At 52.1% G+C, this 26,766-nt stretch overlaps 9 protein-coding genes and 1 non-coding gene across 10 annotated transcripts; 6 read left to right on the top strand and 4 right to left on the bottom strand.

Moving 5' to 3' along the window:
* Positions 1-69: 69 nt before the first annotated feature.
* Positions 70-1,215, top strand: EURHEDRAFT_403012 (uncharacterized protein; the record flags this gene model as incomplete). Its single annotated transcript, XM_040780186.1, has 1 exon — positions 70-1,215. The coding sequence occupies one exon, from the start codon at positions 70-72 to the stop codon at positions 1,213-1,215; it is 1,146 nt and encodes a 381-aa protein (XP_040638595.1).
* A 147-nt stretch (positions 1,216-1,362) lies between these two features.
* Positions 1,363-3,152, top strand: EURHEDRAFT_412747 (INSIG family protein). Its single transcript, XM_040781988.1, has 2 exons — positions 1,363-2,509; positions 2,560-3,152. The coding sequence occupies exons 1-2, from the start codon at positions 1,820-1,822 to the stop codon at positions 2,923-2,925; spliced, it is 1,056 nt and encodes a 351-aa protein (XP_040638594.1). The 5' UTR covers positions 1,363-1,819; the 3' UTR covers positions 2,926-3,152.
* Positions 3,153-3,564: 412 nt separating this feature from the next.
* EURHEDRAFT_531120 (phosphoribosylaminoimidazolecarboxamide formyltransferase/IMP cyclohydrolase) lies at positions 3,565-5,802 on the top strand. The gene is made up of 4 exons (XM_040787177.1): positions 3,565-3,720; positions 3,790-3,916; positions 3,973-5,455; positions 5,512-5,802. The coding sequence occupies exons 1-4, from the start codon at positions 3,705-3,707 to the stop codon at positions 5,665-5,667; spliced, it is 1,782 nt and encodes a 593-aa protein (XP_040638593.1). The 5' UTR covers positions 3,565-3,704; the 3' UTR covers positions 5,668-5,802.
* Positions 5,803-5,922: 120 nt separating this feature from the next.
* On the bottom strand, positions 5,923-5,994 carry EURHEDRAFT_t84. Its single transcript has one exon. It is a non-coding gene; the product is annotated as a tRNA-Thr (tRNA).
* Positions 5,995-6,444: 450 nt separating this feature from the next.
* Positions 6,445-6,657, bottom strand: EURHEDRAFT_418351 (uncharacterized protein; the record flags this gene model as incomplete). The annotated part of the gene is made up of 1 exon (XM_040783325.1): positions 6,445-6,657. A coding segment is annotated over one exon (213 nt), but the record flags the coding sequence as incomplete, so codon positions are not given.
* Positions 6,658-7,708: 1,051 nt separating this feature from the next.
* EURHEDRAFT_412745 (clathrin heavy chain) lies at positions 7,709-13,720 on the top strand. The gene is made up of 6 exons (XM_040781987.1): positions 7,709-7,923; positions 8,015-8,035; positions 8,181-8,207; positions 8,293-8,664; positions 8,724-12,944; positions 13,002-13,720. The coding sequence occupies exons 1-6, from the start codon at positions 7,885-7,887 to the stop codon at positions 13,365-13,367; spliced, it is 5,046 nt and encodes a 1,681-aa protein (XP_040638591.1). The 5' UTR covers positions 7,709-7,884; the 3' UTR covers positions 13,368-13,720.
* Positions 13,721-14,960: 1,240 nt separating this feature from the next.
* On the top strand, positions 14,961-18,606 carry EURHEDRAFT_456954 (pyruvate carboxylase; the record flags this gene model as incomplete). Its single annotated transcript, XM_040784390.1, has 2 exons — positions 14,961-18,440; positions 18,499-18,606. The coding sequence occupies 2 exons, from the start codon at positions 14,961-14,963 to the stop codon at positions 18,604-18,606; spliced, it is 3,588 nt and encodes a 1,195-aa protein (XP_040638590.1).
* A 125-nt stretch (positions 18,607-18,731) lies between these two features.
* Positions 18,732-20,611, bottom strand: EURHEDRAFT_412742 (putative carboxylesterase). Its single transcript, XM_040781986.1, has 4 exons — positions 20,258-20,611; positions 20,176-20,199; positions 19,841-20,119; positions 18,732-19,774 (listed from the first exon to the last, which is right to left on the bottom strand). The coding sequence occupies exons 1-4, from the start codon at positions 20,583-20,585 to the stop codon at positions 18,786-18,788; spliced, it is 1,620 nt and encodes a 539-aa protein (XP_040638589.1). The 5' UTR covers positions 20,586-20,611; the 3' UTR covers positions 18,732-18,785.
* Positions 20,612-20,875: 264 nt separating this feature from the next.
* Positions 20,876-21,379, bottom strand: EURHEDRAFT_456786 (uncharacterized protein; the record flags this gene model as incomplete). Its single annotated transcript, XM_040784378.1, has 2 exons — positions 20,876-21,103; positions 21,173-21,379. The coding sequence occupies 2 exons, from the start codon at positions 21,377-21,379 to the stop codon at positions 20,876-20,878; spliced, it is 435 nt and encodes a 144-aa protein (XP_040638588.1).
* A 1,033-nt stretch (positions 21,380-22,412) lies between these two features.
* On the top strand, positions 22,413-26,713 carry EURHEDRAFT_412738 (hydantoinase/oxoprolinase). Its single transcript, XM_040781985.1, has one exon. The coding sequence runs from the start codon at positions 22,564-22,566 to the stop codon at positions 26,641-26,643; it is 4,080 nt and encodes a 1,359-aa protein (XP_040638587.1). The 5' UTR covers positions 22,413-22,563; the 3' UTR covers positions 26,644-26,713.
* The last annotated feature ends 53 nt before the right edge of the window (positions 26,714-26,766 follow it).

Below are 26,766 nucleotides of genomic sequence, written 5' to 3'. Positions count from 1 at the left end.
CTCATCTGTACAAAGTAGCATCTTTAACTACAATAAATAAATCCCAAGCAATAAACAACGGCATACACCATGACCTCAACCGCCTCCCTGGGGCCCATACCCCAAATACCAATGCCCCCAACTAACCCCAACACCACCACCTCCACAAACACCAACACCACCAATAACACCAGCCTCCTTACCCCACTAACAAACTGGAAATCCTTAAACCAAACAACCTACGGCTCGCGCCACATCCACGACCCGGCCCCCTTCACTCTTTGGAATCCCTCCATCAAATCCTTCCGCAGCCCAACAGCCCGCGAACTCACCTATCTCTCCACCCTTTACAACGCAAAACAGCTCGATCTCTCATACCCAGTCATCACAATTGTCACAAATACGATTCCCGACCCCGTACCGCTGACTATCGCGTGCGTTGCGGTGCGGTTTGTAATGAGTGACGAGGTAGGATTGTTTAGGGAAGGCGTTGAGACGAATGCGGCGGCTTATGCGGATGAAGGGTTACCTGATCCTGTGGGGTTCCGATTAAGGATGTGGAAGGCGCCGACGGAGGGGCAGGTTGGGGGGATTGTTAGGGCTTTGAGCCGTGGTGGTGGTGCTAATGTGAAGGCTATTACGTGGGCGGGGCCGTGGTGCTTCGTTGAGCTTGTGACCGGTGATGGACGGGTTTATGAGAAGGGTTCTTTGCCTGGATTGATTGCTGGGAGGACGGTTGCGTATCATCATTCTGAGAAGGGGCTGTTCGAGGATGTGCGAGATAAAGCGTCATTACGGGATTTGAAGGATAGTAACCAAACTCGCGAAAACCAGGGTCTACATCTTGGCGGCGTACTAGGGAACAGCATAACCCGCCTCGTGCGATCGAATGAAGTCGTTGACGGCGCGTGGTGCAGTGCTAATAGTCTCTCAACAGGGAAGGTTTATTTCCAGTGCATTGGGATCAGGGCGGTTATGCGGGATTCGGATTCTTCACGAAGTCAAAATCGAAGTCTAGGGGCCGGGTGTGAGATAGAGAGGGTGTTTAGTGTGTTTAATCCGTCGCGAGGACGCAAGATACAGAATCTGAGGGGGGTGCCTATGGTTGAGGAGAGTTCGCTGCTGGAGAGGTATAAGGGGGGAGGAGTGTTTGGGTTTTTTAGGGATGGAGATTATGATATGGCGTTTTGTACGGTATTGGATGATATTGTGGATGCAGGGTGGGAGCTGTATTAGTTTGCTAGCTATCATTGCATGTATTTGTAGCTGAACACTGGTATGCAGTCTCCTGCGCATCCACGGTCACGGTAATTCTCCGGCAATCACATGTCAGCTTCCCGCTGGTTCCGCACCTGTTCCTGTCTCAATAATTAATTCTCCTCAACCAGCCTCCTCTATTCTTATGTTGAATGTTGGCTGATTATATTATCTTATCATCATAACTAATTACTGCTTAGCGTTCAGCATACTACTTGTACTATTGTACTGTCCTCAGCTCCTGCAGCCTGCACATACGACTCAGTCGCCGGAAATTGACAGCCACTGATTTTCTCCTATTGCTGAATTTCCCCGCGTCGTCGTCTCCTCTTTTTTTCGGTCGTTCCTCTAATTACTATTGCTTGCCGGTGATTGATCGTCCGAGGGCACCTGCTTGCGAGAATTGTTGAGACTACTCCTGTTCCGAATTTCCCTGCGCGTTGTTGCAACGGTTCTGTCCTGGTTACGCCGTTGAGCTGAGTCGGGTTTTAAACAGCGTTCCCCCTTGAACCTGTTCTATTTTTCTATCGCAAACACAACTGTGTATCACGCGAAACGCAATCATACACTCTTCCTTGCAGCCATGTCTGAAGACCGTATTCTTCGTCCCCGGCCGCGACGAGCCTTCAATCTCACCCCAGAATCCTCCGAAGCGCCCACTCCAGCTGAACCTGCGAACCCGGACTTCCTCAGCCCCAAGGACGCCGAGTTAAACAACATGAGCCGCAACGGATCCATCATGAACCTGACCTCTTCCACTTTATTCGGTATCTATTCCCCAACAGCCTTCGACAGCACCCGCGATGAATCCAGTCCCTGGGGTACGGAAGCACAAACGCCCGGCGCTGAGCATCCCAAGCCGGAATTCAAGCTTGATGGCCCGGATCGGTTTACGCTCGAGCGCACCCGGTCTCGATTGAACCATGGTCTGTTTCGGGGTGTGATTCTGCCGCGGGCGCTGCGCAGTGCGTTCTTGTTTGGGTTTGGGATTGTGTATGGTGTGATTACGGTGCATCTTCACGAGAATCATTGGATTACACCGGTGAAGTTGGAGAATATTCACTACTACGAGTCATGGCAGTATCTGGGTTTCTGGGGGTTGACTGGTATTGCGTTGGGGAATGTGCTTCCTTGGTTGGATGTTTTCTTTGAGGGGACGGTTCCCGATACTGTTCGACGGACGAAGCAGGCCCATAGCAATGAGGATCGCACTTCGACGTGGGTGGCCGCTGTTCGCAGTGTTGGTGCTTTTGTTGGGATTGCTTTTGCTATGGTAAGTCCTCCTTTTCAATCGCCCAATAGCGTCGCTGCTAACTGTCATAGCGACGACTTCCATGGGAATCCACCACGCAAGCTTCCTTGACCCTCGCGCTCGTAAACCCCGTTTTGTGGTATCTTATCGACCGAACCAAGACCGGATTCCTGCTGTCGACAGTCGTGGGTGTGGCCGGGATGGGCCTGGTTCTGGGACTGAAACCGGAATTGATGCCTTCGTCGATTGAGAGCCCACCCACTACATTTGGACTGAACAGCACTGGGTTGGAATTCGCATTTGCGACGGGAATAACGCAAGAGGGTATTGCTGTGCGGACATGGATCGCTAGCGTTCTTTTCTGCGCGTGTGTATGCTTTGGCAATATTGGACGGCAGTTGGCGATTGGAGGAGCCAAGGAAGCATTGAAGGGTTGAGCTTTTTAAGACGAGATTTCACGAGATTGGGGTTCTTTTTGTTTCCTTCGTCAATTGGCATTTTTACAATAGGCATATTTTTCCTTGCGTTTTGGATGGCATGCATGATATGGACTCGTACAGATAGCTCATAGCCAATGCCTAGCAGGCTGATTCACGAGCTTTGAACAATCCACTCCTTACAGAACTACAAGACGTGTTGTAGAGTCAGTCATTGCAGTCCCTACTATTGAATCCCAGTAGGAGTTCAAGCAGGCACTGCACCCAAGACCGACCCTTTGCCAGAGGCAATCCCTCTTCATTCTACATGACGATTTCCGTACTTCATAGGAATATATCCTCGTAGGAACGCTTTTGGAAGAATGTTGTTATTTTGCGTTGTTCATGAAGAAGAAAAGAAAAAAAGAAAGGAAAAGTTCCGAAGTGAAAAATCGATTTTGTATTGGGAGTTGTTGGTCTGTGCGTACTTGTCACATGATACATATACATAACTACCTGTATAAAGTGTTTACATAACCATGTCAGCTATGCTCGCCGCATTGGGTATAACGCGGGGTGGTTCAATAGACAGGCTCTGATTGGTTCAATCATGCCCTCCCCGCGGCAAAGAATTAGAATCTCTTCTCCGGCTTCGGCCTCACTTCAGCCTCTGTTTCTGTGTGTTTGGCAATTGATTCTGAGGACCACGGGCAATTCTTTTCTTCATCTCATATTCGTCTGCAGTGGTCTGATTCAAAGTGGTGGTCTTATCTCGCTTCTTTTCTACAATTCCGCACATCATGGCTCAGAAGTCGGGTATGCTTTTCTCACTCCCTTTTTTTTTTTTACCTTCAGGTGACAGATGCTAATTCATCTGCTAAACAGCAATTATCTCCGTCTACGACAAGACCGGTCTCCTTGACCTTGCCAAGGGTCTTGTGCAGCAGAATGTGCGTCTGCTTGCCTCTGGCGGTACGGCCAAGTTGATTCGGGAGGCTGGATTCCCTGTTGAGTGAGTAGTCGCATAATACCACTATAAGAGACCAGGCTGACATTTGTCTAATACAGGGATGTCTCGGCCATTACCAACGCCCCTGAGATGCTGGGCGGTCGTGTCAAGACCCTCCACCCCGCCGTTCACGGTGGTATCCTTGCCCGCAACATCGAGACGGACGAGAAGGACCTTGCTGAGCAGAAGATCGCCAAGGTGGACTATGTCGTCTGCAACTTGTACCCGTTCAAGGAGACTGTCAAGAAGGTTAACGTTACCATTGAGGAGGCTGTTGAGGAGATTGATATTGGTGGTGTGACTTTGCTCCGTGCGGCGGCCAAGAACCATGCCCGTGTGACGATCCTCGCGGACCCTCAGGACTACCCTGAGTTCCTGAAGGAGCTTGAGGCTGGAGAGATCAACAACGCTAGCAAGCAGAAGTATGCTCTTAAGGCTTTCGAGCAGACTGCCGACTATGACTCTGCTATCTCTAGCTTCTTCCGCAAGCAATATGCTGGTGGTGAGCAGCACTTGACTCTGCGCTACGGTACCAACCCTCACCAGAAGCCTGCCTCTGCCTTCGTGGCCCAGGGCAAGCTTCCCTTCACCGTGCGCAACGGCTCGCCCGGTTACGTTAACTTGCTGGACGCTCTCAACGCCTGGGGTCTTGTCAAGGAGCTCAAGCAGGCTCTTGGCCTCCCCGCTGCCGCCAGTTTCAAGCACGTCTCGCCCGCTGGTGCTTCCGTCGGTGTTCCCCTGAACGAGAAGGAGCGCAAGGTCTACATGGTCGACGACATCGCTGGCATCGAGTCGTCCGGCCTTGCCCAGGCCTACGCCCGTGCCCGTGGCGCGGACCGCATGTCCAGCTTCGGTGACATCCTCGCCCTAAGCGACGTCGTCGACGTCCCCACCGCCAAGATCGTCTCCCGCGAGGTCTCCGACGGTGTCATCGCTGCCGGCTACACCCCCGAGGCTCTCGAGATCCTTTCCAAGAAGAAGGGCGGCAAGTACCTCGTCCTCGAGATGGACGAGACCTACACTCCTCCCGCCGAGGAGACCCGCACTCTCTATGGTGTCCAGCTCACCCAGGCTCGCAACGACGCCGTCATCTCCCCCCAGAAGACCTTCAACACCATCATCACCCCCAAGAACACCGAGTCCCTCCCCGAGTCCGCCCTCCGCGACCTCACTGTCGCCACTCTCGCCCTGAAATACACCCAGTCCAACTCTGTCTGCTACGCGCTCAACGGCCAGGTCGTCGGCCTCGGTGCCGGCCAGCAGAGCCGTATCCACTGCACCCGTCTCGCTGGTGACAAGACCGACAACTGGTGGATGCGCTTCCACGAGCGCGTCCTCAACATCAAGTGGAAGCAAGGCACTAAGCGCGCCGACAAGAGCAATGCCATTGACCTGCTCTGCTCGGGCCAGACGCCCCACAACGACGCTGAGAAGGTCGAGTACGAGCGTGTATTCCAGGAGGTTCCTGCTCCTTTCACCCAGGAGGAGCGAGACTCTTGGCTCTCGCAGTTGACCAACGTTGCTGTTTCTTCGGATGCTTTCGTATGTCTCCCTTTTCTCCCTTCAAATCAGATTGACCATGCTAATCAACGTAAAAGTTCCCCTTCATCGACAACGTCTTCCGCGCCGCCCGCTCCGGCGTCAAGTACATCGCCGCACCCAGCGGTTCGCAGAACGACGGTCCCGTCTTCGAGACTGCCGAGAAGCTTGGTATCTCGTTCGTCGAGCAGGGTACTCGTTTGTTCCACCACTAACCTACTTTTCTGATGACGTGGTGTATGGTATAAAAAAGATTCAGAAAAGATTACGATGCTTTGTTTAATGACTTATAGTACTCCGTACAGTTTAGTACATAGATGATGAAATGTTATGTTCACGTCCAATTAAGCTTTTGTTGAATTATTTTTGACTACTGTAGCTTTAAAGATAGAAAGAAGAAAGAAAACAAAAAAAGAAAGGGGCAAATGAATCATGAAATGTAGATTTTAAAAAATAAAGGCAAAAAGGATTGCCCCCACGCGGATTCGAACCGCGGACCTCATCATTACGAGTGATGCGCTCTACCCCTGAGCTACAAGGGCAATTATTGGTGGATTGACTGCATACAGCGTTATATAAGGGCTTTTTTAATTTTGGTTTTGTGATTTATAAACATATTGTTCGAGAGGGTGTAAAAACGTTGTGTTTTAAGTGTGAAATAAGAAGTGAAGAATTGGTTTCTGAGATCATACTCTGTAGTATGCGTTTATCTTGTTGCTTCGAGCGTAAACTACGGACGGACTACATAGTATGGACACAATGTGCGGATCGGCTAAGTATGCAGCGCACCGTACAGCCCTAGTTGAACCATACCATAACCCAATCCAAATTGAACTAAACCTCGGTCCGGTTCCGAACCCATATCTTATATCTTATTCAGCTACTTGCATCGGGAGTGCATACGTAACCCGAGGAATGTAACATTCACATTTGCATATCCTGGAAGTATATCGAGATTATGTTTCTACCCTTTGTTGACGAGTCACCTGCGAAAGCATATCCCTCCTTCCAATGAACAGCGTACACGAAACAGACATCAAACCTCCCAGATCTTCCAGAACATTAACAACTTGCCGCGCAAGCTTTCTAGTAGGCGTAAGGATAATCGAGTGTAAACGGCCCTGCTTGCTCATCAGGCCTTGTAAAATCTGTGGCGCGAAGGCTGGTGTCTTGCCGCTTCTTGTTTCTGCTAGGCCAATAATATCCCATCAGGATAGCGCTTGTGGGATGCATCGTGTTTGGATGGGGGTGGGGTTTTGTAGCCGTGGGAGGTGCATGACTTACTCGCGGATTGTTGAGATAGATGCGGAAGAGGATTACAGCAGTGTGGTGTTAAGCGCTTAGCTTTATGACGCCTCATATTACTATATATGCCATTTAATCCGTGGTAATCCTCTATGATCAATGCCCCCCTGTTAAAAAATATAATCAAGCTGCCTGGTTCCCAGTTTGAGCGTTCTAGAGTGTTTATATGTGATTGTTCTCTTTGCATTATCCCCCATCATCACGACGATGTTGTAGCCCATGCTAAACAGGATTACCGGCGATGACTTGCTCGATTGTCAGGACTTTCTACGATAGCACATATCTGTTACCTCTCGAAGATATATTCTAAACTTCCGTTCTCCTCAACTGGGTCATGACCAATATACATTTGCTGATACAGCTTGAAGGTAGCACTACATTGAATACTAACATTGGATGTGACCCCGGGATATATAGAATTTGGGGTTGAAATTGCTATTCCAGGCATTTCGCAACCTCATCGAGATGCATGGTGACGAGTGACTGTGTTATGAACGACAATAGTATGACCTTGGTTGTATATAAAATAGCCTGCAGACCGACATGCATAGAACTGTCACCGTTCAGCTGCTCTGTACGTCATACATCATACAGCTTCACTGTCAGAAGACGTTGAAATGCACACGGAAGATTGAGAATAAAATAAGAATATAAGCAAAAAAAAAAAAAAAGCAATGAATACACGGCATTGTAGGTGAACATCAAACGGCGCCAACAATTCACCACCCGACAATCAACTATACCAACGGCCATATTTCTTTTCCCTCTCTCTCAATCCTCGTTCCCTTCATTTCTTAACCATACCTGCCTAAACATCCTTTCCTCTCTCTGTTTGCTGGCATATTGCGGCAGGCCGTGCATCTCCGGCAGCTTTACCCCTGGTGCACGTGACGAGCCATAAGCGACACCTCAGCAACGAGACAACCGGCGGCTCTCTCCTGAGGTCATATCCATCAATCTATCCATCTTCGAACAACCTCTCCTCCTTGTCCTTATTTTCCTTTCTCATTCTCTCTTTTGCTCCTCCTTACCATCAATTCCTTTCTCTTATCTGCTCTTTCGGTTCGGTTTTTGCTGGCGTTGTTTACTGGGGTGGATGAGGTCGTCCTCCGGCCTTGATAGTAAATATGGCTCCTCTACCCATTAAGTTCACGGAGCTGGTCAATGTACGTTTCCTATGCCCTCCCCAGTCGCTTTCTGTTGCTGTGTATTCCTACTGTTGAATCCCCGACTAATACCTTGTGCTCTCACTTGCAGTTGACCAACGCTGAAATCGCGGTATGTTCCTGACGCCCAACCTGTCCTCCCGCTTCCAATGGTGGTACCACGCCGATGCTTCGGTCGCGCTTCTCCCCCCCAACGATCCTACAATGCTTCCTTGACTTTCAGAAGACAGTTTACTTACGCTCTAGCCTTATCACAGCCCTCCTCTATTGGCTTCAACTCATGTGTGAGTACCGGCACCCTCCGCATCCTTTTGACAGCTGGTCTGTGTGCCCCTTGGTTGCTAATTCCTCGGTGTTCCTGCATGATAGACTTTAGAATCGGATCACTACCTCTGTGTTCGCCAGAAACTCAGCGAAGATGACAAGCCCCAAGTGATTATCATCAACCTCAAGAATAATAATGAAGTCATCAAACGGCCGATCAACGCGGACAGTGCTATTATGCACTGGACCAAGAACATCATCGCCCTCAAAGCGCAAGGACGGACAATTCAGATCTTCGACCTATCGGCAAAGCAAAAGCTGAAGTCGGCGGTTATGAACGAGGATGTCGTGTACTGGAAGTGGTTTAGCGATACGAGTTTGGGTTTGGTGACAGACGTTTCTGTCTACCACTGGGATGTCTTTGAGCCCACTCAGTCCCAGCCTATTAAGATCTTCGACCGTCTTCCTAATCTGAGCGTATGCCTTCTGAGTTCCCTGACCATTTTCTTCATCACTGACATGCTATTGCTACTCAGGGATGCCAAATCATCAACTACCGTGTCAACGACGACGAGAAGTGGATGGTCGTGGTTGGTATCAGCCAGCAGCAGGGACGTGTCGTTGGATCGATGCAGCTGTTTTCCAAAGACCGTGGGATATCGCAGTTCATTGAAGGCCATGCGGCCGCTTTCGCTTCGATTAGGGTCGAGGGTTCTCCACTGGAACACAAGCTCTTCACATTCGCCGTTCGAACCCAGACGGGCGCCAAACTGCAGATCGCCGAAATTGACCACCAAGAGCCCAACCCACGCTTCCAGAAGAAGGCTGTGGAGGTCTACTTCCCACAAGAGGCAGTCAACGATTTCCCCGTCGCCATGCAGGTCTCCAGGAAGTACGATGTCGTGTACCTGGTCACCAAGTACGGTTTCATTCACCTCTATGACCTCGAGACTGGCACCTGCATCTTCATGAACCGAATCTCCAGTGAAACGATCTTTACGACCGCCCCTGACTCCGACTCTGCTGGTCTGGTTGGTGTGAACCGCAAGGGCCAGGTCCTGTCTGTCAGCGTCGACGAAAGCACCATTGTTCAGTATCTGATGGAAAACCCTGCCATGTCTGGGCTGGCGGTGAAGCTTGCCTCCAAAGCTGGACTCCCTGGAGCCGATCATCTTTACCAGCAGCAGTTCGACAGCTTGATCACCCAAGGCAACTATCCCGAAGCCGCCAAGATCGCTGCCAACTCCCCCCGTGGGTTCCTCCGTACCCCGGAGACGATCAACCGCTTCAAGAACGCCCCTCAGACCGGCCAGATGTCTGTCATTCTGCAGTACTTTGGTATGCTATTGGACAAGGGCGGTCTCAACAAGTACGAAAGTGTTGAACTTGTCCGACCCGTCCTGCAGCAGAACCGGAAGCACTTGCTGGAGAAGTGGATGCGCGAGGAGAAGCTCGAGTCATCTGAAGAGCTTGGAGACATCGTTCGTCCCTTTGACATGAACCTTGCTCTGTCAATCTACCTGCAGGCCAATGTTCCCCACAAGGTCATTGCTGGGTTTGCTGAGACTGGCCAATTTGACAAGATCCTTGCCTATTCCAAGCAAGTCGGCTACCAGCCCGACTACACCCAGCTCCTGCAGCACATTGTCCGCGTGAACCCCGAAAAGGGTGCTGAGTTTGCTTCCCAACTCGCCAACGAAGACACCGGCGCTCTCATTGACCTTGACCGTGTTGTGGACGTCTTCCTGTCTCAGAACATGATCCAGCAGGCCACTTCCTTCCTGCTTGATGCCTTGAAGGACAACAAGCCCGAGCAGGGCCACCTACAGACACGGCTGTTGGAGATGAACCTTGTCAATGCCCCGCAGGTCGCAGATGCCATCCTTGGTAATGAGATCTTCACACACTACGACCGCCCCCGGATTTCCCAGCTTTGCGAGAACGCAGGTCTCATACAACGTGCGTTGGAGAACACCGATGACACCGCCGCGATCAAGCGCAACATTGTCCGCACCGACCAGCTCAGCCCCGAATGGTTGATAAACTACTTTGGCAACCTCTCGGTCGAGCAGAGCATTGATTGCCTCGATACTATGATGGCCGTGAACATCCGCCAGACTCTGCAGTCTGTCGTGCAGATCGCCACCAAGTTCTCCGACCTTCTCGGATCCGGCCGTCTTATTTCTCTTCTGGAGAAGTACCGCACCGCCGAAGGTTTGTACTACTACCTTGGGAGTATTGTCAACCTGAGCGAAGACTCCGAGGTCCACTTCAAGTACATTGAGGCTGCTACAGCTATGGGCCAGCTCACGGAGGTCGAGCGCATTTGCCGTGAAAGCAACTATTACAACCCGGAGAAGGTGCGGAACTTCCTGAAGGAAGCCCGCCTGACCGAACAGCTTCCGCTTATCATCGTCTGCGACCGCTTCAACTTTATCCACGACCTGGTTCTGTACCTCTACCAGAACCAGCAGTACAAGTCCATCGAGGTCTACGTGCAGCGTGTTAACCCCTCTCGTGCTCCGGCTGTCGTCGGTGGTCTTTTGGACGTCGACTGTGACGAGGGCATCATCAAGAACCTTCTGTCCACTGTTGATCCAGCGCTTATTCCAATTGATGAGCTGGTGGCTGAGGTCGAGAAGCGGAACAGACTGAAGCTGCTTTTGCCTTTCCTTGAAGCAACTCTTGCGACCGGCAACCAGCAGCAGGCTGTCTACAATGCTCTCGCCAAGATCTATATTGACAGCAACAACAACCCTGAGAAGTTCCTCCAGGAGAACGACATGTACGACACCTTGACTGTCGGAAAATACTGTGAGAAGCGCGACCCCCACCTTGCGCACATTGCGTACAAGAAAGGCCAGAATGACCTGGAGCTCATCAACATTACCAACGAGAACTCGATGTACCGGGCGCAAGCTCGCTACCTCGTCGAACGTGCCGACTCGGAAATCTGGTCGTTCGTTTTGAGCGAGAATAATGTGCACCGACGTTCCATGGTTGACCAGGTCATTGCAACTGCTGTTCCTGAGTCGACTGAGCCCGACAAGGTTTCCATCGCCGTCAAGGCTTTCCTTGATGCCGACCTTCCTGGTGAGCTGATTGAGCTGCTGGAAAAGATCATCCTCGAACCCTCGCCGTTCAGTGATAACACCAGTTTGCAGAACCTCATGATGTTGACTGCCGCCAAGGCCGATAAAGGTCGCCTCATGGATTACATCCACCAGCTCAACGAGTTCAGTGCGGATGAGATTGCTGAGATGTGTATCTCTGTTGGACTCTACGAGGAGGCGTTCGAGATCTACAAAAAGGTCAACAACTACATCGCTGCCGTCAATGTACTTGTCGAGAACATCGTCAGCATCGACCGTGCCCAGGAGTTTGCTGAGCGCGTGGAGTTGCCCGATGTGTGGAGCAAGGTCGCCAAGGCCCAGCTCGATGGTCTTCGTGTGTCCGATTCGATCGAGTCGTACATCCGTGCAGACGATCCCTCGAATTATAACGAAGTAATTGACACCGCAACCCACGCTGGCAAGGATGAGGATCTCGTCAAGTTCCTGAGAATGGCCCGCAAGACGTTGCGTGAGCCCGCCATCGACACCGGTTTGGCTTTCTGCTTCGCACGTCTTGACCAGCTCGCCGAGCTGGAGGACTTCCTCCGTGCCACCAACGTTGCGGACGTCGAAGCCTCCGGTGATAAGGCATACGAGGAGGGTTACCATGAGGCCGCTAAGATCTTCTACACCAGCATCTCCAACTGGGCCAAGTTGGCCACTACTCTGGTGCACTTGGCGGACTACCAAGCTGCTGTGGAGTGTGCACGCAAGGCCAACAGCGTCAAGGTCTGGAAGCAGGTCAACGAGGCATGCGTCAACAAGAAGGAATTCCGCCTGGCACAGATTTGTGGCCTCAACCTTATCGTACACGCTGAAGAACTGCAAGACCTTGTTCGCCAGTACGAGCGTAACGGCTACTTTGACGAACTCATTGGTGTTCTCGAGGCTGGTCTGGGTCTGGAGCGGGCTCACATGGGTATGTTCACCGAGCTTGGTATCGCCCTGTCCAAGTACCACCCCGATCGGGTCATGGAGCACCTCAAGCTCTTCTGGTCTCGTATCAACATCCCCAAGATGATCCGTGCTTGTGAGGAAGCCAGCCTCTGGCCAGAATTGGTGTTCTTGTACTGCCACTACGACGAATGGGACAATGCTGCTCTGGCGATGATGGAGCGTGCTGCCGACGCGTGGGAGCACCACTCGTTCAAGGACATCATCGTCAAGGTTGCCAACCTCGAAATCTACTACCGGGGACTGAACTTCTATCTCCAAGAGCAGCCCTTGCTTCTCACGGATCTGCTCCAGGTCTTGACTCCTCGCATTGACGTCAACCGTGTTGTGCGCATCTTCCATGCCTCGGACAATATCCCTCTGATTAAGCCATTCTTGTTGAACGTGCAGACCCAGAACAAGCGGGCAGTAAACGACGCCATCAACGACTTGCTGATTGAAGAAGAGGACTACAAGACTCTCCGCGACTCAGTGGACAACTACGACAACTTCGATTCCGTGGAACTCGCCCAGCGATTGGAGAAGCATGATCTGATCTTTTTCCGCCAGATCGCCGCCAGCATCTACCGCAACAACAAACGATGGGAGAAGTCGATTACGCTGTCGAAGCAGGACAAGCTCTACAAGGATGCCATTGAGACCGCTGCTATCTCTGGCAAGTCCGATGTTGTCGAGGAGCTCCTTCGCTACGTAAGTTTTGTCTCTTTTTCTAATTGATTATTGGACTGATAGCTAACCTGTCTTTAGTTTGTCGATATTGGCAGCCGTGAGTGCTACGTTGGTATGCTGTACGCCTGCTATGACCTGATCCGACCGGATGTGATCATGGAGGTGTCGTGGCGCCACGGCCTCCACGATTTCACGATGCCCTTTATGATCAACTTCTTGTGCGAGCAGACGCGGGCGATCGAGATGCTCAAGAAGGACAACGAGGAGCGCAAGTCACGAGAGACGACGCAGAAGAAGGATGAAGATAACACCCCGATCCTGGGCGGCTCGCGGTTGATGTTGACGCAGGGACCGGCCCAGGCGCCTCCACCCATGGCCAGCCCCATGCCGTACGGCCAAGCCAATGGTCTCACACCCCAGACCACTGGATTCCGTCCGTTCTAATCGCATTTTCTCATACTTAATTCCCGATATCTACTCTAGTGTTATTTTTTCATTTCCTGTTGTCATTTGAAATTTCTTTAGTTATTTTTGTTTGTGTATAACAAGAAGCGCAATGGATGAACCATGGTAACCACCCCGCATCATGGAAAAATGACAGTCGGAGGAAAACCGGCGGAAGGTCGGTTGTGGAGAGGACGAGATTTTTAGTACAATGGTTTTTTTCTTTTTCTATTTCCTATTTGCTTTGCGTGATTGGAACCGTTGTCAGCATAGACTTATCAAAACTCTTATTCCTGGTATTATGTACACTACAATGCATAAGTGAGAGACCATCCACGTGAGCCCACATCCTTTCCCCATAGTAGTCCCCGGTGTAGCGATGACGATCTAGTGTGGGTTAAGCAGTGACTTGTTCTCTGCAGGATGATTTTCCTGTTTTTGGGGGGAAAAATTACCGAGTCAGTCTGGAGTTAAAGCACATTGGCGGTTGATAGGCTATCATTGGCGGGGACCGTGGTTGGATGTACCAAACGCCGAGACTCCTTGGCTCGATGATCAGAGGGCGTATCTGATATGGAGAGATAGATGGGATGGTATGAGACGAAATGAAGCGTTAGTCTATCCGCTTGCTAAGAACAAGAACACCGGACGTTTCGGGCAGAAGGAGGGCAGCGATACTGGGCAGGGATGCAGGAAAAGTGTTTTACCCCAGATTCCGAGTGGGGGAGGGTTTAGGAGAGAGGCGAGTTCTATCTGGACAGATGTGTAGCAAGTTTCCCGGTATACCAGAATGGTGACAGAGGTGAGTGGTATCGTACAGAGTATGTGCTTCCACGGAGACTTTGATACTACTCCGGGAAACTAGTATCGCTACTATATCGGGTAGTGGGCTGGGCGGATACACTGGGCTTGGCATGTGACGCGGGCATGGGGTCAGCTGACCGGCGGAGAGTAGTATGAGCTGATAGCAATTGTCATTGTATCTCCCCTGATCGACCGCCATCGCCCACAATTGCCAAAGACAAATGCTAATGCTTTTATAAATCGACCCTTTCGGGTGATCTTCGACCGAGGTTCTCTTAGTGCTGCTATCCCACCTGGAGCTGTCCGGTGTGCCGGTGAAAACCGTCCTGGACCTTGTCTTCTCGTAATCGTAATACTGTATCGTACCGTACCGTACATACTGCCGCACCCCGCCGCCATCAACTATATCTCCCCTCCTCCCATCCTCCCATCCTCTCTCCTTCTTCTTCTTCTCTTCTCGATTATTTCTTTCATCTCTCATCTTTCTCTTCTCATCTATATATCAACCATTGTCCTCGCTTGTCCTCGCTTGTCCTGCCTACCTCTCTCATCAATTAATCCCTCTATCCCTCATCTCTCCGCCCGAGACCCGGTGCCCCGCTAGAGCTACGTGCTCTACTACCTCCGCCCACAAGGTGAGTCAATGCTGTATCCCGCGGGTAAAGGATAAGAGTGAGAGTGACCGAGGCTAACCGTTCCGTGTTCCTATATAGCCCGCCGTCTCGTCAATTGACCACTTCTGCCTCCTCCTTGCCCTAACTCCTCACCTACCTACTCTTATCATACACAATGGCGGCTTCCCTTGCCCACCGCCAGGCCGAGTCGGCCATCGACGATGTAGAGTTCCTTGAAGAACACCATGAGAAGTTCCAGGACTCTGTCCACCGTCGTCTACGGGCCAATTCCACCATCATGCAGTTCCAGAAGATCCTCGTCGCCAACCGTGGTGAAATCCCCATTCGTATCTTCCGTACCGCCCACGAACTCTCCCTCCAGACAGTAGCTGTCTACTCTCATGAGGACCGTCTCTCTATGCACCGTCAAAAGGCCGATGAGGCCTACATGATTGGCCATCGTGGTCAATATACCCCCGTCGGTTCTTATCTGGCCGGTGATGAGATCATCAAGATTGCTCTCGAACACGGTGTCCACCTCATCCACCCTGGGTACGGTTTCCTTTCGGAAAACGCAGACTTTGCCCGCAAGGTCGAGAAGGCCGGTCTGGTCTTCGTCGGTCCTACCCCCGACACCATTGATAACTTGGGTGACAAGGTCTCTGCTCGTCAGCTGGCCATCAAGTGTGAAGTGCCGGTTGTTCCTGGTACTCCTGGTCCCGTCGAGTCGTTCGAGGAGGTCAAGGCATTCACTGACACATATGGCTTCCCTATTATCATCAAGGCCGCCTTTGGTGGTGGTGGTCGTGGTATGCGTGTTGTCCGCGAGCAGAGTGAACTGAAGGACTCTTTCGAGCGTGCCACTTCCGAGGCCCGCTCCGCCTTCGGTAACGGCACCATCTTCGTTGAGCGTTTCCTCGACCGACCCAAGCACATTGAAGTCCAGCTTCTCGGTGACAGCCATGGCAATGTCGTCCACCTCTTCGAGCGTGACTGCTCCGTCCAGCGTCGTCACCAGAAAGTCGTTGAGTTGGCTCCCGCCAAGGACCTGCCCGTCGACGTGCGTGACAACCTCCTGGCAGATGCTGTCAAGCTGGCCAAGTCTGTGAGGTACCGCAACGCCGGTACCGCCGAGTTCTTGGTCGACCAGCAGAATCGCTACTACTTCATCGAGATCAACCCCCGTATCCAGGTCGAGCATACCATTACCGAGGAAATCACCGGTATTGATATCGTTGCCGCCCAGATCCAGATTGCTGCTGGTGCTACCCTCGAGCAGCTTGGCTTGACCCAGGACCGCATCTCCATTCGCGGTTACGCTGTTCAGTGTCGTATCACCACCGAAGACCCCTCCAAGGGTTTCTCCCCTGATACCGGTAAGATTGAGGTCTACCGTTCCGCAGGTGGTAACGGTGTCCGTTTGGACGGTGGTAACGGCTTTGCTGGTGCCATCATCACCCCTCACTACGACTCCATGTTGGTCAAGTGCACTTGCCGTGGCTCTACTTACGAGATTGCCCGCCGCAAGATGCTGCGTGCCTTGGTTGAATTCCGTATCCGTGGTGTGAAGACCAACATCCCCTTCTTGGCTTCATTGCTGAGCCACCCCGTCTTCATTGATGGTACTTGCTGGACCACCTTCATCGATGACACTCCTGAGCTCTTCGCCCTCGTTGGCAGCCAGAACCGTGCCCAGAAGCTGCTTGCCTACCTGGGTGATGTCGCTGTTAACGGCAGCAGCATCAAGGGCCAGATCGGTGAGCCCAAGCTCAAGAGCGACATTATCAAGCCTACACTCCTGGACGCTTCTGGCAAGCCCCTGGACGTCTCCGCCCCCTGCCAGCAAGGCTGGAAGAATGTCTTGGACCGTGAGGGTCCTGATGCGTTCGCCCGCGCTGTGCGCAGCAACAAGGGTTGCTTGATTATGGACACCACCTGGCGTGATGCTCACCAGTCGCTCCTTGCTACCCGTGTCCGTACCATTGACATGCTCAACATTGCCCACGAGACCAGCCACGCCTTCTCCAACGCTTACAGTTTGGAGTGCTGGGGTGGTGCCACCTTCGATGTCGCCATGCGTTTCCTCTACGAAGACCCCTGGGACCGTCTCCGCAAGTTCCGCAAGGCCGTCCCCAACATTCCCTTCCAAATGCTGCTCCGTGGTGCCAACGGTGTTGCCTACTCGTCGCTTCCCGACAACGCCATCTACCACTTCTGTAAGCAGGCCAAGAAGTATGGTGTCGACATCTTCCGTGTTTTCGACGCCCTCAACGATGTCGACCAGCTCGAGGTCGGTATCAAGGCCGTCCGCGAGGCCGGTGGTGTTGTCGAGGCCACCGTTTGCTACAGTGGTGACATGCTGAACCCCAGCAAGAAGTACAACCTCGAATACTACCTTGCCCTGGTTGACCGGATCGTCCAGCTGGGCACCCACGTCCTGGGTATCAAAGATATGGCCGGTGTGCTCAAGCCCCAGGCCGCTCGCCTGCTGATTGGTGGTATCCGCGAGCGCTACCCCGACCTTCCCATCCACGTCCACACCCACGACTCCGCCGGTACTGGTGTGGCTTCCATGATTGCCTGCGCCCAGGCTGGCGCTGATGCCGTCGACGCTGCCACTGACAGCCTTTCGGGTATGACCTCGCAGCCCAGCATTGGTGCCATCCTCGCTTCTCTGGAGGGCACTGAACTCGACACCAAGCTCAACCTCGCTCACGTTCGTGCCATCGACACCTACTGGGCCCAGCTGCGCTTGCTGTACTCGCCCTTCGAGGCTGGTCTGACCGGTCCTGATCCTGAGGTCTACGAGCACGAGATCCCCGGTGGTCAGCTTACCAACCTTATCTTCCAGGCCAGTCAGCTCGGTCTGGGTCAGCAGTGGGCTGAGACAAAGAAGGCCTACGAATCCGCCAACGACCTGCTTGGTGACATTGTCAAGGTTACTCCGACTTCCAAGGTTGTCGGTGACCTGGCTCAGTTCATGGTCTCCAACAAGCTGACGGCTGAAGACGTTATCGCCCGCGCAGAGGAGCTTGACTTCCCCGGTTCCGTTCTTGAGTTCCTTGAGGGTCTGATGGGTCAGCCTTTCGGTGGCTTCCCCGAACCGCTGCGTACCAAGGCTCTCCGCAACCGCCGCAAGCTCGACAAGCGCCCTGGCCTCTACCTGGAGCCTCTTGATTTGGCCAGCATCAAGAACCAGATCCGCGAGAAGTTCGGATCGGCCACGGAGAGCGACGTGGCCAGCTATGCCATGTACCCCAAGGTCTTCGAGGACTACAAGAAGTTCGTGCAGAAGTATGGTGACCTCTCCGTCCTGCCCACTCGCTTCTTCCTGGCCCGTCCTGAGATTGGCGAGGAGTTCCACGTCGAGCTTGAGAAGGGTAAGGTGCTTATCCTGAAATTGCTGGCTATCGGTCCGCTTTCGGAGCAGACTGGCCAGCGTGAAGTCTTCTACGAGGTCAACGGTGAAGTGCGCCAAGTTAGCGTTGAGGACAACAAGGCGTCGGTGGAGAACACTGCTCGTCCTAAGGCCGATGCTGCCGACAGCAGCCAGGTTGGCGCTCCTATGAGTGGTGTTGTTGTTGAGATCCGTGTGCACGATGGCCAGGAGGTCAAGAAGGGTGACCCTGTTGCCGTTCTTAGCGCCATGAAGATGGTAAGTTTGCCCCCACAGCCCCCGAAAAAAAAAAAAAAAGACATGCTGACTAGTTTAGGAAATGGTGATCTCCGCACCGCACAGCGGCAAGGCATCCGGCTTGCTTGTCAAGGAGGGCGACTCTGTTGATAGCCAGGATCTTATCTGCAAGATTAGCAAGGCCTAATTGGGTAAAAGTGGGGTTCTCTGTACAAATTAAGCACATGATGCTATGATGTTTTGAGTTTCTAGAGCGTTTCATTTTCGTTTATTTTATATAGCGGATGTTCATTGGAATGTATTTCATTCAATTCAGCAAACCTCATCGTAGCAGTCATAACAACCTAACTACAGACCATTGTCTATCTACAACCGAGCACTCTCCTTTCCATCCCTAATCTCCGGCACAGCACCCCAAACCCTCATCGCCTCATCCCAGAACCCATCCTCCCAAATCCCCACCTCCCCATCCCCCTTCAACACCCTCATCTGTCTATGACTCTGAGTCCCCCACCCAATATCCCCGTCCCCATCCAAAAACCTCGCCAACGGCCCAATCAACGCCCTCCCAACAGCCTCCTTCTCCCGCTCTTCAAGAACCTCCCCATTCCCCCAGAACCAAATAAAATGATCCGTCGCGTGCGTAACGCCCCATTCAATTGGGATTTGCTTCTCCGCGCATTTCACGCGCATTTCTACGCGATAGCGGTAGATAGAAGAATCAGGGACGCCATGCGAGACGAGTGAGTGGATGAGCCCCCGCTGTATCTTGTAGACTTGCATGTCGGCGTATATATGGCCGAAGGCATCGCTGTCCCAGTTTTCTTGGCCAGGTGGGAGTTTGTTGTCGGGGTAGTACAGTGCGAGTAAAGCGTCGACGGTGGATGTTGGGTATTCGGCGATGAGTCGGGTGCGCAGCGCATCTAGGGTATTGTCTTTTGGCGGAAACCAGAGACTGTAGAGTTTTGGTTCGTTGCATGTTTCACCCAAGAGTAGTTTTATGTTGCGTTCTTTGAAACGTTGCGCAAACTTGCCGTTTTCTAAGCTCTTGAACAAATCCCGCGAGACAAACGCACCGTCGGATGTTGGACGGTATTGGTGGAATTGAGTGGATGTTGCCGCGATAAGCAGCGTGTCTGGGTCGACGGCGCGGAGACGGGCTAGTTTCTCGGAGTCTGGGAGGATGATTGGGATGTTGAGGGCTGTGAGGAGGGCGTTGAATTGGGATTGGGCTTCAGGAGGATATTTGGGTTGGGCGGCGGGGCTGTTGGACCAGATGCAGGCGCGTTTTATTATGGATTGTTGAGCTGGGAGGGAGAGGTCGTAGGTTAGTTGGTGGAAGGTTGAGTATGCGCCTGTCATCGTTAGCCCCTACCCTTGAAATAGGTATAAAGAGAGGATGGAGATGAGTGAGGGCATACCAGCAGAATATCCCGCAACAGTGATATTCTCCTTATTCCCACCAAAAAGCCCGATGTTGTCTCTTGTCCATTCTAGCGCGAGTCGCTGGTCCCAGAAACCGTGGTTTCCTGTCGTTTCGCCGACAGAGGCCGCGTCGTGTTCTAGTTCCGAGGAGTACAGGAAGCCGAAGACGTTAAGACGGTAGGCCGGCATGACGATAATGGTGTTTACGGGGGAGTCGCCTAGGAGGCCTGTGCCGGAGAAGCCGTTGGGAGAGCCGAATTGGAGCCAACCGCCGTCTACATACACCAGATTAAATTGGTTTTACGGATATGAGGGAGAGGGGTAGACGTACGGATGTAGAAAAGAACAGGCCATCCTAGCATTCACACTGATTAGCGGTCATACCCAAACCGGGAGGAAATATAAGAACGAACCACCCTCCGGTGCATCCCCAACAGGCACCCAGACATTAACCTGAAAACAATCCTCACTCCACCCACTTCTGTCCACGGGTCCCAAAAACGCCGGCTGCGGACACACCCCGGCTCCCTTCTCACACTTCCCCGGCTCCTCTTTCGTCCCGTAACTATAATCAGACGGAAGGGGAGATGCTCTGCGCCATCGTTGCGCAGGAAGACCGTAGCGGAGGTTGCTGAAGAAATGGCAGAGAGGGGTGTTTGTAGTTGCGGCGGAGAAGGTGAGGCCTTGAATGTAGCCACGGTGAGAGAGGGAGTGGAGGTGTGGTTTTGTAGTTGTTTGCATTGTTATTGTATACTTTTGTGTTTTCTGGATGTCTGTTAGGGATGGAGGATGGAGATGGTTTTATGCCGAGGAGTTGGAGTAACTTGGAGTTGTACAATTTGCGGGGTTGATTGGTCGGGGGTAGATTTGGAGGCCGAACCGAGCATATCAGAACAGATTAGATAGTATATCACATTGAGAGTAGAGAATTGATCATGCCATCAGATATCCAACATACAAGCAAGAAACAAACTTAACATAATCATAAAACGCAGTAAACACGCAATCCGAAACACCCCCCTACGCAACCACTAATGACCCTTGGTATACCCATCCCACCACTTCGACAAAAATCCTCCCTGATTGGACTGCTCCTTCCAACTCTCTCTTCTCGTCGCCATATTGGTATTCAATGGGTCTCTCTTTTGAGTTGACAATCCGCTGAAAAGCATCGCGTTGCTGGATCGGCGGCGGTCACCGACGCTGGGGGGAGCGGTGTTTTGGTTGCTGGGGTTGGAGGGGGTATTGGCGCTAGATGTCTGGATTCGTGTCCATCATGTTAGCTTGTTGGTTGAAATGGAAGATAGTGGGGTGATGAAGGGACATACCCGTCGATCCATACTGGACGTCGATGCTTCACTAGACGAAGAAGCTCGTCTTGCTGGATAGTAAACCTGGGGAGAACCACCTCTCACCCAGACGTTATGATGCTCGTGTCTGTCTCCGATGGAGCCGTGCCAGTGTCTGGGTGGAGAAGGCGCTGTAGGTATAGTCGTAGTCGTAGTCTGCGATGAAACCGGGAATTGATTGTTCATAGTACTAGTTAAGCCCTAACACTTTTCAGTCAGGAACCCACACGATCATCATGATTCAACATCGGTAGACATACAATGACGGTAAATCGACGAGATACTTATGGACGCTAGGATGGCCCGGATATAGCCCCGAGAGTCGTGCGTATATATATTCATCGCTGGGAGGGGATGTCGACCGTGAATCGCACGATGACTTATGATGATGACATTGTAAGACACTACACATACTGCTTATTGGATAGTGGTCTGGGGTATCCGTGGATTGGCAATATCAAAGAGAGGAATAAGTGAGGAGAAGAGGAGTCCTATGGTTGACGTCAGCTTTCCTATTCAGGTAAATAGCACATGATTTCCATGTTAATCACGTGTTTATAGACATACTCTACTCTCGTTGTCATAACTATCGGTATGGACTGACGGCCATGTACGAGATAAGGGTTAATGTAGTATAGATAGAATAAGGGCGCGTACTCGAGCCGAGACCAACAGGAATCAGGATAACGAGTCATGCTAAAGAAGAGACTATTTTCCGAGGATAGTCACTATCCGTTTTTCGGAATGCATTGCATTTGCATGTGCTTTGAACGCAGATGCATGCCGATGCGGCTGAGAAGACGACTCCGTATTTTGTACTCAGTATACCTCGGAGTATACTTATCTCACTTCGCCTCTGGACTCCTTATCGACCAATCTCAAATACTCGAGCCTAGACAATGACACAGGACTGTAAAACCTTTAATATGCGGAGTACAACCATGTCAACCCAAGAAACGTGGTTACCGAACAAATCCGGCTTATCAACATAGCACGGCGCGATGTAACACCATTACCCTTACAATAACAACAACAACAACAAAAAAGAGCCTTAACCCCTCTTGATTTAGAGTATTCGTCTATCATATTTCAAACACCCGAATAACGGTACTTTTTACGCTTCTGCCAGAAAGTGCCAACCGAGCCAATAAACCTGGCTATGGGGGCGATCTTCAACACCTCGTATTCACACCACTGGTGCGCATAGACAAGCGATGCATTCGGTTCATGCATGCCGTTAAATTGCCTCAATTGATATAAACTGGCTGCTGTTATTGTTTAAATTGCATTGTAGCCGCATCGCATGTCCCTGTCTACAGCATAGTTCCAGCTCTTTGCTATCCTTGACTTTCCGTGAACAAGTCTCCGACATGTACGACACAGGCTACGGCTACCAACTAGGCGTCGACGTTGGCGGCACCTTCACAGACGTCTTCGTCTTCACCCCCATCGGCCACACCCTTCGGGCCAAAGTCCCCACCACAATCCCAGACCAAAGCATCGGTATCCTCGACGGCATCGCCAAAGTGCGCCGCCAACTCCAGCAGCGTGACGAGAGCTTCAACGGCACGTTCCGGTTCATCCACCACGGCACGACGACAGCGACCAATGCCGTGCTCGAGGGCAAAGGCGCACGCACGGCGCTGGTCGTTACTGCGGGTCATAGGGATATCCTCGCGCTAAGACGCTCGCATATTCCCGGTGGCCTGGGTGCTTGGATCCATTATACACCGCCGGAACCGATTGTACCGTTGGAGAGGGTTGTTGAGTGTCGTGAGCGGATGTCTGTTCGAGGGGAGACGGTTGTGGATGTGGATGTTGCGGATTTGAAGGTGCGGGTGCGGGAGATGGCGGCAAGACATAGGCCTGAGGCTGTGGCGGTTTCGTTGCTGAATTCGCATGGGAATGATAAGCATGAGCAGATTGTGGCAGGAATTGTTCGGGAGGAATTGGGGGGTGATGTGGCGGTTATTTGCTCTGCTGATGTGCTGCGTGAGGTGGGGGAGTATGAGCGGACGGTGACGACTTGTACGAATGCGTTGGTTAAGCCTGTTGTGCAGACGTATTTAAGAAACTTGGCTGGGAAGCTTGCGACGGAGAGTGAGACGATTCGTGTTCTCAAGAGTGATGGCGGTTTGACGAGTCTTACACTTGCTGGGGAGCTGCCTGTGAATATCCTCATGTCCGGACCGGCTGGAGGTGCTAAGGGGATTGCAGACACTGTAGCGCAGTACACACCGTACAAGAAACTGATTACACTTGATATGGGTGGCACGTCCACAGACTGCACGCTTATCTACGACGGCAAGCCGCAACTGCGACGAGAGACGGTCGTCGATACCCTGTCTGTTCGCTCGCCCGCCGTCGATGTCAAAACTGTCGGTGCTGGAGGAGGTTCTATTGCGGCTTATTTGGAGCTTACTGAGACACTTTGCGTCGGTCCTGAAAGCGCAGGCGCAAAGCCGGGACCTGCATGCTATGGTGCAGGAGGACAGCAGGCAACTGCCACAGACGCCAATCTGGTATTGGGATACTTACCTAAAACGCTCCTTGGTGGTGAGTTCGCGCTGGACGTGAAGTCTGCCGTCTCGGCTGTGGAGAGCATTGCGACGCAAATGGGCCTCCCAGTTACTCAAACGGCCGAGGATGTTATCAAGATCGTCAATGAGACGATGTATGGCGCCCTCCGACTGGTTTCTGTCGAGCAGGGCTACGATCCTAGGGAATTCGCTTTGGTGGCATTCGGAGGTGCAGGACCATTGCACGCCAACGCTGTCGGCAAGTTGCTCGGCGCATGGCCCGTTATCATTCCCCAGTCACCGGGAACACTATGTGCCCAGGGTGATGTGACCACAAAGCTCAGCCATGAGCAATCTGCTACCTTTATCCGACTCCTCTCTGACACGACTTCTACCGAGCTGCGAGAGCAGTACGCCAAGCTGGAGCAGCAGTGTAGAGAAACGCTGCGGAGGTCAGCATCCACTGAATCATGGCCAATTACCTGGAACACAAACCATCAGGCAGATCTTCGGTACAAGGGACAGGAATTGTCTGTTACCGTCAATTTGGAAGCGGATGAATTAATCCTCGATACAGAGGCATGGCATGCAGCTTTGCGAGGAAAGTTCGAGCAGCAGCACCGGCAGCTATTCACGTACATTCTTCCAGGATTTGAGCTGGAACTGATGCGACTCGGTGTTGTGTTGGAGGATGCTTCGCCCGGTGTGAAGATGCAGCACTTGGACAAGGCATCGGTGAGGGAACCACCTGCAGATGCCAAACTTGGCGAGCAGACAATCATAGTTGAAGGACAAGAACAACAGGCAGCTCTATGGGACCGGTATAAGATCAACAAAGACGGTATCCACATCGTCGGACCATGTATCGTGACAGAAATGGACAGTAACACGCTGATTTTACCGGGATATTACGGAGAAATCGACAGCATTGGAAACATCATCATCAGACCAGTCGATGAAGAGGCAGCCAGCCCAATCCAGCAACGCAACGACGTATCCTCATCAGAGCTCGTCCGCAATACCCCGCTAATCCCAACCCTCGTTTCAGCCGCCCTGTCCTCCATCCGCGGCGAAATGGACAAGATGATGCTCCGCTGCAGCATGTCTCCAGCCATCCGCGAGCAACAAGACGAATTCAATGTAATCACCGACAGCCAGGGCAAGATGCTGGTAGGCCAGTTCGGCAGCTTTATTACCCAGTTCTTAGAAGTTTGGCATGGCAGCATCGAGGATGGCGATGTGTTTATCACGAATGATGTCTACCAGGTTAAAGGGGCGATTAGCCATCTTAACGATGTTATTGTGCTCCTACCCATTTTCTACGAGAGTAAGCTCATCGGCTGGGCTTCGCAGTTTGGTCACTTGACTGATGTCGGTGGTATGGTGCCAGGGAGTATGTCGATTGATGCTACCTCTGTCTTCGACGATGGTATCCAGGTCCCGTGCATCAAGCTGTACTCCAAAGGAGTTGTGAATTTGGACCTTCTAGAGCTTTTGTGCCGGAACTCTCGACAACCAGCATGGTGCCGGTCCGATGTCACCGCTATCATCGCCGCTTGCAACATGGCAGCTACGCGAGTCCGCGAACTAGCCACCCGCTTCGGATGCGAGGTATACCTAGCCGCCTGCGACGAACTCCTGTACCGGAACCGCACCGGATTCGCCAAGATAGTCGAGCGCCAATTCGACGACAAGGAAAGTACATTTACCGATTTCGTTGATGACGATGGCCACGGCATCGGTCCTTGGGCGTTGACCTGTTCGATGAAGAAAGTCGGCAACCACGGCCTCAAATTCGACTGGAGTGGAACCTCCCCACAGAGCTCGCACAGCATCAACTTCTACCTCTCCGAGACCATGTTCAAAATGTTCATCGGGTTTTACCTGATCACTGCCGCAGCACCGGGAACAATAATCAACGACGGCTTCCATGATTTAATCGACGTGTACATTCCCGAAGGAACGGTCCTGAAACCAGTACGTCCGGCGCCCATATCCTGCAGAACGCATTTCCTAGGACGGACGCTGGACATGGTGCAAGCCCTTATTGGCCAGAAAGATGATGCTTATCAAGCCGCCGCGGGATTCAGCGACTCGCCTCACTTCTTCTATTCCGGGTTCAAACCCGATGGTGAATGGTACCAGTTGTATCAGATTGGTTTCGGCGGCGTTCCTGCACGACAGGCAGGCGATGGACCAGACTGCCACTGTCTCTTCCCGGCTATCAAGTCCATTCCTACAGAGAGTATCGAATTGAATTATCCGCTGCGCATTGAAGCAAACGGAGGTGTCCCTGATACCGGCGGACCGGGGTTCTACCGCGGCGGTAACGCCCAACGCACGCTATACCGGTTTCTCTCACGCGGTGAGATCAGTCTCCACGACGACAGATGGTTCACGAAACCGTGGGGCTTGAAGGGAGGAAAACCAGGGCAACGATCTCGAAAGGCATTATACCGACATTCTACCGACCCGGGGGGGATAGATGTAGAAATTCTCCCCTCAAAATGCGACCATATCGGCGTCAACCCAGGCGACCTTCTCGAATGGACAACATGGGGTGGAGGTGGACTCGGCGACCCTCTAACCCGTCCCGCTGAAAAAGTCGCCCTTGAAGTCCAACGTAATCTCGTTACCGTTCAAGGTGCAAAAACCGGATACGGCGTCGTCCTGACTGATAATCTCAGTGTCGCGGTGGAGGAAACGGAGCTGTTGAGAGCGAGCATGCGTGCTCAGGGGGGTGAATTTTCGAAGTATGATCGTGGTGGGGATCTCGAGGTGTTGAGGGAATCGTGTCTAGAGGAGACTGGGTTGCCGGCGCCTATGCCGCAGTGGGAGGTGGAAGTTTATGGGCCGCATGCTGGATTGGATTATGTGAAGGGGTGGTATGCTGATATGGGACGTGAAAAGAAGTGGAAGTTGGATTCGTAGCTGGACAGTGTATATAAATGCGTAATAGAAGATGAATGAGTAATCACCTCTAACTCATACATAACACACGGCTTTGACTGTCTTAATTTGTCCAAACTTGCACCAACCGAAGTCCCTCATTCA

Source organism: Aspergillus ruber (assembly GCF_000600275.1).
Source record: "Aspergillus ruber CBS 135680 unplaced genomic scaffold scaffold00014, whole genome shotgun sequence".
NCBI lineage: Eukaryota > Fungi > Ascomycota > Eurotiomycetes > Eurotiales > Aspergillaceae > Aspergillus > Aspergillus ruber.
This window is presented reverse-complemented; position numbering and strand designations above follow the sequence as displayed.

Bases quoted from the DNA above. Each gene is read 5' to 3' on its own strand.
- EURHEDRAFT_412747 (XM_040781988.1), top strand. From the start codon at position 1,820: ATGTCTGAAGACCGTATTCTTCGTCCCCGGCCGCGACGAGCCTTCAAT. The intron at 2,510-2,559 runs GTAAGTCCTCCT...TAACTGTCATAG, and splicing joins TTGGGATTGCTTTTGCTATG to CGACGACTTCCATGGGAATC.
- EURHEDRAFT_531120 (XM_040787177.1), top strand. The intron at 3,917-3,972 runs GTGAGTAGTCGC...TGTCTAATACAG, and splicing joins GAGGCTGGATTCCCTGTTGA to GGATGTCTCGGCCATTACCA. The intron at 5,456-5,511 runs GTATGTCTCCCT...TCAACGTAAAAG, and splicing joins CTGTTTCTTCGGATGCTTTC to TTCCCCTTCATCGACAACGT.
- EURHEDRAFT_412745 (XM_040781987.1), top strand. From the start codon at position 7,885: ATGGCTCCTCTACCCATTAAGTTCACGGAGCTGGTCAAT. The intron at 7,924-8,014 runs GTACGTTTCCTA...TCTCACTTGCAG, and splicing joins AGTTCACGGAGCTGGTCAAT to TTGACCAACGCTGAAATCGC. The intron at 12,945-13,001 runs GTAAGTTTTGTC...ACCTGTCTTTAG, and splicing joins TCGAGGAGCTCCTTCGCTAC to TTTGTCGATATTGGCAGCCG.
- EURHEDRAFT_412742 (XM_040781986.1), bottom strand. From the start codon at position 20,585: ATGCAAACAACTACAAAACCACACCTCCACTCCCTCTCTCACCGTGGC. The intron at 20,120-20,175 runs GTACGTCTACCC...TGGTGTATGTAG, and splicing joins GCCTGTTCTTTTCTACATCC to ACGGCGGTTGGCTCCAATTC. The intron at 19,775-19,840 runs GTATGCCCTCAC...TAACGATGACAG, and splicing joins TGTTGCGGGATATTCTGCTG to GCGCATACTCAACCTTCCAC.
- EURHEDRAFT_412738 (XM_040781985.1), top strand. From the start codon at position 22,564: ATGTACGACACAGGCTACGGCTACCAACTAGGCGTCGACGTTGGCGGC.